General features: G+C 45.7%; 1 protein-coding gene across 1 annotated transcript; it reads right to left on the minus strand.

Annotated features, from left to right (window-relative positions):
- Positions 1-5,506: 5,506 nt before the first annotated feature.
- On the minus strand, positions 5,507-7,550 carry LOC124674912 (ATP synthase subunit d, mitochondrial-like). The gene is made up of 5 exons (XM_047210966.1): positions 7,257-7,550; positions 6,609-6,690; positions 6,126-6,190; positions 5,905-5,991; positions 5,507-5,830 (listed from the first exon to the last, which is right to left on the minus strand). Exons 1-5 carry the CDS (start codon positions 7,422-7,424, stop codon positions 5,729-5,731), a joined length of 504 nt encoding a protein of 167 aa, XP_047066922.1. The 5' UTR covers positions 7,425-7,550; the 3' UTR covers positions 5,507-5,728.
- Positions 7,551-13,028: the final 5,478 nt, after the last annotated feature.

The following is a 13,028-nucleotide window of genomic DNA, read 5'->3' on the forward strand; positions in this document are numbered from 1 at the left end:
GAAGCAAAATTGTGTCTCCGTCTCCACCGCGGAAGCCGAGTATATTGCCGCGGCAAGTAGTTGTGCTCAAATCTTATTGATGAGGCAAACCTTGCGGGATTATGGACTCGAGTATAGCAAGGTGCCTCTTTTGTGTGACAATGAGAGCGCAATCAAGATCGCCTACAACCCGGTTCTTCATGGCAAGACGAAGCACATTGAGATACGGAACCACTTCATCCGGGATCACATTGCTCGCGGAGATATTGTACTATCATATATTGGCACCAAGGAGCAATTGGCGGACATCTTCACGAAGCCCTTGGATGAGAAGCGTTTCATTGAGTTGAGGCATGAGCTAAATATCATTGATCCATCGAACTTTGCTTGACCATTGTGCGCACATACCACTCCTAACCTTTATATCTAGATGAAAGGCACGCATGGACATAGGGGGAGTGCGGTTTAAATTCATTGAGCTATCACTCCCCCCATAATGCATAAAGAAATCCAAAACATTTGCTATTTGTCAATTAAGTGACTTATGAGCTTCATGTTGAGTTGTAGTCCGTGAGTCCTAGATACATCTACGCGACCTCACAACTACTATACTCTTACACGGTGGCTTCGGCCACCAACACCCCCTCTTTGAGGGTTTTTCGGTTCTTCGTACCCTTGTTTTGTCTTTCTTCTTTGCTTTCTTCTTCTTGGTTTTGAGAACCTCCTTCAAGCTTGTTTTCTCGTGATTTTTGCAAGCTTGGTTGTATGTTCTTTTCCTCCATCCTTCTAGTTTCGTTACCCTCCTTTTTGGTGTTCCGATGCCAAAGGGGGAGAAGTTCCTAGGTGGATGGGGACCTTTGTTGTTTGTAGCCGTTTGGTTCTAGTTGCTTATCTTGTCTTATGGCTACATCAACAATCCTATGGAGGCATCTTATTGTGATTTTGGGTATTCTCAAGGCTATGGTATGATAACTTCACCCAAATCTCCGTGTATCATCTTATGTTGCCTCCATTTTATGCATATGTTATTTGAACATGTCGTTTATCTATGTTGCATATGTGCTTGGTTTGTAAAAATTAGGGGGAGTGATGTCTCTACAACATGTGTATTTGTATTCAAATACATATTCATGATATGCACATGTGTAGGGGGAGCTCCGTCGAGTTTTTGCAAATCTTAAATATCTCATCATAATATCATATGTTATTGTCAACTCTTGTGTTGTCATCAAACACCAAAAAGGGGAGATTGTAAGAGCAAAATTCACACCCCAAGTTTTGTGTGTTTGATGACAACACTTGAGTAATCTCACCGTGTGCCTTGAGTATCATTGTTAGATTTGCAAGAGCACGGTGACCTCGCCGGACGCGTCAAGATCGGAAGACTGGAGCGTAGTTGATAGGTTTGCTGATTTTGTGTGTGTTTGGCGAGGTGACATGGTTGGAGAGAAAAAGGGAAGAAAACCAGATTTAGCCAGCCGGTACTACCGGCACTCGTAGCGGTAGTACCGCTACCCCTATAGGTACCGCCCTTGTTACCGCTCTGAGTCTGTGCTGTTTTCGTCCCCCAGAACACGCTGCGGTACCCCTGCAGTACCTAGGGCGGTAGTACCGCTCACGGTACCGCTTAGGTACCGTAACCGAGTTACGGTCGTACCGCCCTGGTACCGCTTCGAGTCCAGTAAGGTTTGGACCCTGTTGCGGTACCTCGAGTGGTACCTCGCGCGGTAGTACCGCTCTGCGTCCTTTGACCAGATCTGGGAGGATTTCGAACTCGGAGCGGTAGTACCGCTTCCCAGAAGCGGTAGTACCGCTTAGGCCAAATCTGGACATAACGGTTGGATTTGGAGGAGCCTATTTAAGGGCTCCTTCTTCCCCAACACGATTTTATCTCTTCCCCCTCTCTCTCCTCCATTGTTGCTGAGCTTAATTCTTGAGGATTTCCTTCCCCATCCAACCAATCTTGCCCAAACTTTGAGGATAGGTGGAGGAGACCCCGATCTATAGTTCTACCAAGAGAGATTTCACCAATACTTGCTATTCCTTAGTGGATCTTGGTGGTAGGGTTCCTTTAGTGGATCTTGGAGAAGAGTTCCTTTTGTGGAGCATTGGAGAGTTCCTTTGGTGGAGCATTGGAAGAGTTCCTATGGTGGAGCATTGGAGATGGGTTCCTATGGTGGAGCATTGGAGATGTGCAGCTATGGAGTCTAGCTTGGTGATGTACTAGATCCATAGGGTGTTGGGAGCATCCTTGTTGTGGAGCTCGCCCCAACCTTGTGAAGGAATCACCGCCTCGACCGGTGCCTTAGTGGAAGAGGGAGAGCACCTTCGTGGAGCTCTCTCGAGGAAGAAGGTGAGGCCTTCCTTCGTGGTGTGGCCGCCTAGTCTCTTGTGTGAGACTAGCACCTCCTCAACGCAGACGTACTTCCTTTAGTGGAAGGAACTGCGGGAAACAAACCTCGATTCGCCTCGCGTCCCCCGGTTGTCTCGCTCCTTACTCTCGTTATCTTGTTGATTCCTTACTTGTTGCACTCGTCCAATATTCATTGTAGGATCACCCCTATTGCTAAAGTTCACACCTTTACCTTCTCTTGCATAAAAATTGAAAAAGACTAAAACTTGCCGTAGCGCCATTCACCCCCCCCTCTTGTTCGCTACGATCCATTCAGCATGAGTATCTACATATCAATGTAGAAGTCACTAACGAGAACGTCTCCAAACAGCTGCAGACGGATCTGATTGAGCATCCGTGAACATTGGCTAGCCATGAAGATCATGCCTAGAGAAATACTATCTTATTTTCATGTAGACTTTTAAAAATTCAAAAGTAATAAGTATGACTTCGTTGAATTCCTTATTTTGTTGTTTCGAAACTTCATAATTGATGCAAACGCCAAAATGTGTCGGGCTGCTGGAGCCACCCCCAGGTGCAAACGGACGCCCGGACAAAAACGGTCTGTCTCGCGTCCGCCGCGCGACGCAAACGGACATTTCGGACATCCGAAATGCGTCGCGCCGCTGGAGATGCCCTAAAGCTAACCTGTGAATATCGTTTCCTGTTACATTGACTGTTTTACCGTTTTCACGGTTACCTTTTGTGGGAACATATAGGTTGAAGTTCCTTTTTCAACAGAAAATTGTTGAAAATTGACCTCTATATAGGCATGAAATTTGTAGTGATTACAGATAGTGTTAGAGTAATGTTGGATATTTATGTCACTTTCAACTTATAATATCCAACATGGTATTATCTTTTTAACTAAATGTGGAAGTATTCATATTATTGACATATGTGAAGGGAAATCATTGTTTTTTTCCGATATGGGAGCATCGCCCCAGCCTCTGCATTAATAGATGCACACGGCTATCTTTATTGAAATAAAAGTACGTAAACAGTTTACAGAAAGATTCAAAATTACACTCATGGGAAAGCTAAAGTTGAGATATGAATCAACCAAAGAAATACCGGGATTGCCGTTGCTTCACCCATCTCGACCTTTCTTCTACATAATTAATACACCTTTCAGGATATCCTCTCGAGAAAAAAAAAGGTGGAATACTTGTGGTGTTGAGGACGACTGTGCTGCAACATGGCCAGGGAATTATCTGAGCTTGAATCTACTAGAAATGCGCTAGCCTAAGAGCATCTCCACCGGTGGCTGCCAGATATGTGGGCTTCCCACACCGGCACACCCTATAATTTTTAGGGATCGATACTAATTCAAGTGAAGACAAAGTTTTTCATTCAAATTTAGTTGCATATTTAGATGTGTCTTGTTCCGCTGGTTGATTTACGTGGCAACCCTGTTGGCGCCATGATGTATTTCAGTCCTTTCTGTTATTCAAACTTGATACTTGATACTTTATGATTTATAATAAGCGGCCATGTGCATCAATTGATGCAGCTGGGGCTATTGCTCCTTTTTCGAAAAAAAGAAGTTGCATATTACAAAGCTGAATGAAAACAACAAAAAAATTACTAAAACCTAGCCTACTCGCTGTCGGTTAGGGCGCTCGATGAGCCAGCCTCGCCGCTATTCTTCCCCTTGGCATTCTTTGCCTACTCCTGCACCCACCTCTCCACCCTTGCTTCGTGCATCTGGGATTCTGAGGTGCAACATCGTTGCACGTGTCGCCGGAGTTTCGTGCGACGTTGGTCTTCAATGCATGGGTGACCCATGCTATTTTGCGAGCGGCGGCCTTGGCCAGGCTCTGAGCGTTGAGCTCGAGGATCCTCTACCGCTTGGCCTCCATCAGGAGACGACCAGCCTCCTCCATCGGTGCCCGCTCGTGGGAGATCTCGGCGACGCGCTCGAGTATGGCCGAGGTCTCCTCGAGGACCAAGATTGTGTTCCTCTGGTTCTGCACTGTGTTGAAGGAGGTTAGGATCGCCACCTGCTCCGGGTCCACCGTCTCCTCCTCCACGACCCTGGCCTCCACGTCCACACTAAACGCCTCGTTCCACTCGACGAACTCAAAGTCGTCAAAGTCTTCCGAAGGGAAGGCCTCCTGCTCGGGCTCCGGCGTCGGCAACATGCGGCCACTGCAGCCCAGCATGGAGTAGGTGGTGAAGAGGCGGCACGGCATTGAGGCGATTCGTTGGAGGTGGGTATGAAGTCTGAGGCCACCGAGAAGGTGAGTTAAATAGGAGAATGCTTGCGTGCGAATTTACGACGGAGGTATCCGAGGCATCTACGTTCAGAAACCGGTGCTTCCATTAAAGATGGCGAACGCTGTTTGTGCCGCTGCCATGTCAGTCCTATCAAACATCCAACATGGTGCGAGATGCTGGCGCCCATCCAACATCCTTCAACATCCTGAACTACCAGCAACATCCAACATGGTGCGAGATGTTGGCGCGCCATCCCATCCTGAACGTAGAGGCTTACACAGGGTTGTCCAGGATTTTGCTAGGCTCTAAAATATGAAGCTCTAAAATCCAGTATAGAACACGCCGGCGCGTTCTATTGCCTAAAATATAACCAGTGCCTATAGGCAGGGATGCTACTGGGGCATAGTGCAGATGCTCTAAAATCCATGTCTTTGCAAAACCAAACGCACCAGGTTCCCAGAAGCTGAGTTACTATAGCTCCATTTTCATGCTGTGACTTCTGTTGCTTTCAACAGTTCACGGCGGTGGTCTGTTCTGCTCTGCATTCATCGTCCATTGCGCTCGGTAATCGGATGCCACTTTCTTGGTTAGTCGCTTTTGAACAGGGATTCAAATGCGCTACAGAACTTCAAACGGCTGTTTCAGTGACATGTCAGATGTAACGCATCTTTGTGCCAGTCCAAACTCTGCTGCCTCAAAAGGATGAGCAAATCAGACTACAAGATACATGGATCACCAACAGAAATCCTCTACTAACTCAAGTCCTCAATACATCATGAAACATGTTTTCATATGATACCTATATAGCATTATAGATGTTGATAGTATTTTCTAGAAACTTGGTCAAGCTTTACAGTGTTTGACTTCCAAAAAAAAGTTATAGGCCTTATTAGGAACAGAGGGAGAAGGAAAAGCTAAGCACAAAACAAAACTTCATTCAAATAAGCTGATGAGCCTCACAACGATGAGGTTCAACAAAAGGTTCAAAAGAGCAGAGTTATGCTGAGTTTCAACAAGCCCCGTTCACATGCTAAAAAGGAATTCACCCAAGCTTGGATGATGAAATTCTGTCCATACATCAGGGCAAACAAGTATTATTGAATGTTCCAATATAGGAAGAGGGAGTTTCGCCGTTATCTAGTATCCCCAGTAATCGTTGCGGATCTCCTCATCAAACTTCTTCTTGAGTTCAGGGTGCTTCTCAAAGTATTCGTCTGCTGTCATTGTGCTCATCTTTTTCTGCGTGTGCAAACAAGATGTTAGGATGCATGTAAAAAGCAACTGACTCCAAGTTATTTAAAGATCCACCTCACCTTCATCTCCCTCAGTTCAGCAATCTCTTTGTCTATCCTCTCTGATTCCTTCAGAGATGTCTTCTCTGCTTCCTTCAATTCAACTACCTACACATGTCAAAAAGGAAAGTTCATAAGCATCCGATTGGCTAATAGCCATAAGTGAACATCCAGTTTGTATGAAACAAGGCAGCTATGTGAAGAACAGGAAAGCTGAGGCATAACAGGAAGTGGATCCTCACCAGGGCATCAAACTTTGGCTTGTACTCAGGAGTGACAGTGTCAACAAACTTGGGGATCTCAATACCTGCATTAGTCCAAAGATTGGTATCTCTATAAGAGGTTGAACGGATTACACGAGCATAGCCTCACAAGACTAACATTTGTACTGCAAAGTAGCAAAACCAAATGCTAAATCATTCGGTATGAACTAACACTATAATAAGTGTAGTGTTAGGGGCGCCCTTAAGAAGAAGGGAGACGAAAATCTCAAACCTGATGTATATATTAGAGTAATAAATATACTAACATGAAGTATCCATCAGTGAGACAAAATTGTGAATAGATCATTTTAAACTATAAGCAAATTACATTTGATATCCTTGCTATTAATCTTGGAAACATATCAGCCGCAAGTTGCCAGTATTAAATCAAAACCAATTTGTTTGCAATTTTTTAGCACACTAGTTTCCTATAAATAATGCAAGTGAAGAAAAAACACATACTATCGTAAGCCTGCTTGTACATATCCACCACTTTCGCTCCGATTCCTTTTCTGTAGTACTCCCAGTCAATTGGTTGTGGCTCCTGCAGTAACAATACAAATACATCACTCAGATCAGTCGACGTATCAGAAGGAATAATGCATGTATCGAAGGTTGCCACAAGAGAACAACACAAGTTCAATACAAAGCTAGCAAAACAAACAGGATTAAAACTTCAAAAGCGTTTAATATGCCAGAGAAGGGCCAGTTAGTTCATCCCCATTTCTCATTGTGCAATATATACCTTTACACTGCCTCTGTTGATAGAGAACCTCACAGGGATGTGTAATTTCTTGTTCAAATCCAGGAGCGCACATATGAGGTCAAATAAGCCACACCATATTTGCATCGCTAATAACTAAACCAATTTCCTAAGTAATAACAAATACCAAAATGTAAAACCGACGTATGCTTGATGATGCTTCCCCATGTCAATCGTTCAACGAATGCCCCTTGCCCCAGGAGCAGATCCCAGGCGCACCCGCGTGGATTAGCCAAAACGTATCAAATCCCTGATCTGGTTTGACCGCGGACCAAACCCTAGCCACATTGGCCAGATCGATCGGGCGAGCGCGAGACGGTATGGGGCGGTGGAAATTGGCAGGTTACCTGGGAGTACTTGGTCTGGAGCTGGTGGTTGACGTCCTCGAAGGTGCGGCGGAGATTGGCGAACTCCTTCCGGGCCTCCTCGGAGACGAGCATCTTAGCCATGCCGTCCCAGTCGATCGCCTTGCCGGCCTTGGCCGCGAGGTCCGTCACCTTCTTGACCCCGCTCATCTTCGGCTCTGCTCGGATCTCCTTCTCCTCGCCTGGTCACCTCTCTCTGCAACCGCCGCGCCGCCGCCGCCGCAAAGCCTTCTCCTCCGATCTACTACCTCAGATTAGGAAGCGAGTGGGTAATGCTGATAGGTTCCTGTTTCCATTTCTTCTTTTGGGTGAGCTGAAATGGGCCTCCATAGGAGAATGGGGATGGACTGGAATGGGCCAGACTGCTAAAACTTAGTTTGGGCTCAAATACGCAACAGACTAAACTGTCTGTACTTTTCTCAAAAAAAAAAAAACTGTCTGTACAAAAAAAAAATATTTTGTTTTCAAAAAAAAAAAGATACAGGAAAAAATAAGAGGAATATAAAATCCAACACGTGGGTTTGAAAAGAAAAAAAGCATTAGAAACCATCGCATAAAGTTCAAACTTGATTAAGCTCCGTGACTAAATCACCGGACAAGTCGTTCTATAAATTGTGACATTGTCTAACACACACAAAAAATACATTGACGAGAGAGCATGGCTCCAAATTTTGTGTTTGATCTAGAATGGATGGGTGGGGAAAACACAAATTTCAACTTGAATATGGAGAGGGTAGAAACATCCTCTTTTCTAACTTTCATGTGTTTGCCTCCTCAAGTCGTCCTTAGCACATGTCGTTGTCAAAGACACATGGATACCACTATCGCTCTCATTGTGCACCGTGGGATTCATATAGGCATCCTATAGCCTGGCAACAAAGAACGGCGACATACCACCTCTATACTAGTCGGGGATCTTCTTGATTGTTTGCCAACTATATATGGTATTGTGTCGGATAATCTAGACTCTTGGATTACACGGGTTTTAGACCTACTCCGTTGGTCCGACAATTGACACATGCATACCTTGATTTTTGGCTCAATTTTTTTAAACCAAATAGTTTTAGACTATGAAAAACAACCTTGTTTGTTTTCGATGAGGCCTGATTTGATGATATCCTAATTTGACGGACCTCTCAGCTCTCACCAAACGGATGTGTTTTTATAACACACATACATGGACTTGAAAACAGAATGAGAAGGAGACTGATGCACGAAAGCCTACACGCCTTCCAAATTAAATACACGTCACATCCTTAAAATATGAGGAGAAAGCAACACAAAGCCACGACATGTCGTGGGTTGTACCGGAATGAGATATGCTAATCGTAGCCTAATCTTTATTAGTTGGGAACAACTACATTATCTCATCCTGATTCCTGATGCCATTCCAGGATAAGCAAACAAACAAACGACAGAGCATATGCAACATCAGCCAGCCAGGGATCATCGCTTGCCTGCCCTAAACCATTCTCTGTCTCCAGCGTCCCACGGGCTCAAGCTCAATCATGCGTGATCATCAACCGATGTTAGCTGAAAGGTCCCTGTCTGCTCACAGTGACATGTCTAACCCTAGGCTTCACTTGTTTTTTGATGCATGGCTAGCTAGAGACGGAAGATGAGGATACAGAAATGCTAAATCATCGGCTGATTGATCTAATCTACAGTATGTATCCAGGTACGTACAGGATGGAGCTGTTGGTACGTTACAGTTAGCGAGATAGTGAGACTACGTACGGTGTTGAAAACTTGAGGTTCTGAAAAAGCATTTGTGGCCACATCTTGTTCCGCGGGGCGGTGGCCTGTCCCGCCCTGTTTGCGCTCAATCATTTGGCTGCCGTCCGCTCCAGAATTCTCAGCTAGCCATGTTGCTTTCGAATAGGGGCATGGCGGCGGCCCGACGAATGATTTGAGGTGCTTGTTTATGTCCTCATCGTCGTCACTTGAAGAAGAAAATGTGCCGACCAAAGGACTTGAGCTTGCTCGGGTTTCAGTTGACACTGTCTTGGCGTTTGCTACCTTACGAGCTACCAATGCTTAATCAGACGTGTGATAGTGAAAGAAACAAATAAATGCCAAGAAAAAAAGTCGATCCCCTCAAGGAACACGAAGCCGTGGCAACGGCATGATAGTCTACTGAAGGATGATAGTCAATAGCTACAACTTTTCTGAATCGTCACGGTACAATTCAATATTTTTCTTTTCTTCTTTGCTAGAGGAGATCTATCAGACAAGCTTTAGCTAGACTCACTCGGCTAGCTGCATACCGTTGTTCAAAAGCTCTATCTAAACATTTGAAGATTCTGATGCCTTGTAGAGTAGAAAAAAAAAAGGTTTAGCCCGTGCCCAATCCGCCTCTTCGGATTGTCTTCAGGTAGGACTGTTCACTAGCAGTCTCGCTGCATATACAGCAGCCCGCGCCAAACCGGGTTCTAACAGCCATGTCTACTGAAACCATCCAATCTTATAGCCTCGGATGTTGCCTTGCCCTAACAGTTCTTGCATTGGGATTGCACCCATATTCCAGAATGACGATAGAGCCACAAACCTTTTATTCCATTATTTAGAGTATCAGATTTATAAAGCTTTAAAACTCATGGTTGCACAGGGTGTACATAAAAATCAACTAGAGAAGGAACAGAAAAACAATGCGCTTAAGACCATCCGGAAGACTTCTAACAAGCCCAAAGCCACCTTAATTTTAGATAGCCCATGCAACCGTCTTCAGACAGCTACATCCAGAAACCATATATAGGCATGTCGCACTTCGAATAGCAGATAATACCGTTCCTACATTCAAAAGGTAGCCATATGGATAACCTATATCAAATGAGCAGCTCCAACGTTATTAAAGACCATATCCTCCATTTCTAGCCCACACTAAAGCGTAAACACTTATACAAGTACAAGTTTTAGGTTTATTTTCTACTACATTGAACTGGTTACCAAACATATTGGTAACATTGGGGGAGTACTAAAGGTAAAGTGAACAACTCTTCAAATAAGACATTCAAAGGAACAAGCAAAAAAGGGATAACTAATAGACTCCTGATAGAAAGCAGATTTCTTGCAACAAATCCAATTTTGCTTAGCGAGATCATGTTTTGTGAGAATATCCTTTTGAACACGGAACCGCATAAAAATCTTCATCTTTAAAGGTAAGTTTTATTTTTCAAATGTATTTTCTTAAGATATTTGTATGACCATTCATCATATCAGCATATAGATTTCACCGTGAACTATCCCAAAGTTCAAAGATTCCATATGAATCTATCTTTTGTGGCTCACAAATTAATCCTAGTTAATCTTCGCACTAATTGTGGCCAAGTGTGGAGAACTACCACCATCCTGGAGGCAACAACAGAAGGCACCATCCCTAACCTAGCCGCCGCCTCCTCCTCTCCCGCCCCCTCCCAGGCGGCCGCGGAGGATCTACCCGCCCCGCTCCGAGCAGCCGCCCCCGGACCGCCGCACCTCAGCCGCCGCTGCTGCCGGCCTCGGCCACGGCGGCGGCGCCCCTTCCGTCGAACGACGAGGGGGAGGAGAGGGTTTCCACGGTGGCGTTCCATGGGAGGTGATGAAGCGCCGGTGGAGGAAGTCGGGCGGCATGGCTACTTGGCCGGGGCCTGATGCTCTCCGTCGGTAGCCATGGAGGATTCGGTGGAGCGGTGGTGGCCTCCGCCCCCGGTGACGGTTCAGCGGTGGTACGCATGATCCGCGCCGCCGTCTTCTTCCCTGGTGATCCGGCAGGAGGGACCGGCGGAGTGGGGGCTGCCGGTCTTGCTTTGTTTTTGGTGGCGGTCCTCGGGTTTCTCGCAAGCGAAGATGAAGATCTACCGGAGGTCGGCTTGCTTTGATCCGGCTGGAGATGAGTTTCGGAAAGCTCCGCCGACGAATGGAACGAGTGCATATTTTGCCTCGGTTCTTGTCGGATCGGGTGGTATTCGGTCGCGCGCACCCATGTTTTTGTTCCGACCGTTTGGTTCCGGAGGGAGCGTCGCGAAGCTATATTCGGTGTTGACATCAGGTGACTTTTTGGTCCATGGTGATGTCAGAAGAAGGAATATCATGAAGGCCGGATTGGTGGACTGGCTAAAGGAGGTTCGAGTCAACGTGATTCTGAGGGATCTGCTTGGTGTTCCGGGCTTGCAGCAGTGGTATGCATGTGGGGGCAGCAGCACAGGGAAAGTTCAGAGTCTTACCTCTCAGGGTGAAAACCCAAGGTCTGGTCTTAACTGCCTGACAATGTTCTTGTTGGAGGCATTGTTTTGAGAGTGAGGACTATCTCCAGGGTGAAATCCTAAGACCTTTGGTCGGGCGACGACGGTGCTGGTGCACTGTTTCCTTCTTGGAGGCGTCGCTTTTGGAGAGTCTGTACTTCAGGTGTTGTCACGGTGGTGGTTGTATTGCTGTTGCTAGATCTAGAAGGCTGTAGCGGGACTTTTATTTCTTAGTTTTCTTTACTTTTTTTGGTGTGCATCCGTACTGCCATTAGGGTGGGGCGTTGTTGCAGAGGCTGGGTGTACTTTGTATCTTTTGATATTAATATATTCTCTTTATCGAAAAATTGTGGCCAAGTTTTCCGTTTATTTTTCGTTTAACGCTCTTCTAACTTTGATATTCAGATTAGCTCCCATAAGGACATTGGCAACTAAAAAGTTTTGACGAATAGGGGCATGGCAGCGTTGCTTTGGAATAGGGTTTTGGCGGTGGTTCGACGAATGATTTGAGGAGCTTGATTATGATCTCATCGTCACATGAGGAAGAAATGTGCCGACCAAAGGACTTAAGCTCGCTCGTGTTACAGTTGAAACTGTCTTGGCATTTGCTAGCTTACGAGCTACCAATGCTTAATCAGGTGTGTGACAGGGCAAGAAACAATTAAATGCACACGAAAGAAGGTCGATCCACTGAAAGAACACGAAGCCGTGGCCATGGCATGATCAACTGAATTGTTTATTTTTTGGGGAGAGGATAACATCCTTAGCTAGCCGTTATTCTACAGTAGAAAAAAAAAACAGTTTAGCCCGCGCCAAATCCGGCTCTTCAAATTGTCTTCAGGTAAGACTGCTCCCGATGTCACTGGCATATACAGCAGCACAGGCCAAACCGGGTTCGAGCACCTAGCTATGTCGACTGAAACAATCCAACCTTATGACCATGGATGTTGTCTTGGCCTAAACAGTTTCAGAGGTGGGATCGCACGCATATATTCCGGAATGACATGTAGCCTGCAGAGTCTGACGTTAGAAATGAGATTCTAGCGTGCTGCTAGATCTCGCGTGCACTGTTCCAATATGTTCCATTGAGTTTAAAATGAACATGCTAAAACCTGATGAAAACCTCACAGCACGAATCCTAAAGCAGGGAACGGACGGCAGAAACACGCACGCTAGAATGGCCTCGTTTGACATGCATACTTATTGAGGGTTCAATGTGCTCATGCTCTTTTTACACACTGACCGCGCATGCGCGCAATCTAGCTTGGATGCTCAGTGGCCGGACTGGAAAGACTAGACCTGAGATAAGATTCAGCTGCACTTGCTGACTTTCGGTCTCAACAAGATACGGCTTTAGCCCTTTAGGTAGTGTAGTGTACCTAGCTCATGGTAGATAACAGTATGATTAGCCACCAGACCAGACAGGCCGTGTTAGCGTAACAATAATGATGGCTCCACGATTATATATGTACTACCTATGATGAGCTTTTCCTAGTGGTAGCAATACCTGCAGGGTGGGTGGTACAATCATCTA

Source organism: Lolium rigidum, chromosome 7 (assembly GCF_022539505.1).
Source record: "Lolium rigidum isolate FL_2022 chromosome 7, APGP_CSIRO_Lrig_0.1, whole genome shotgun sequence".
Lineage (NCBI taxonomy): Eukaryota > Viridiplantae > Streptophyta > Magnoliopsida > Poales > Poaceae > Lolium > Lolium rigidum.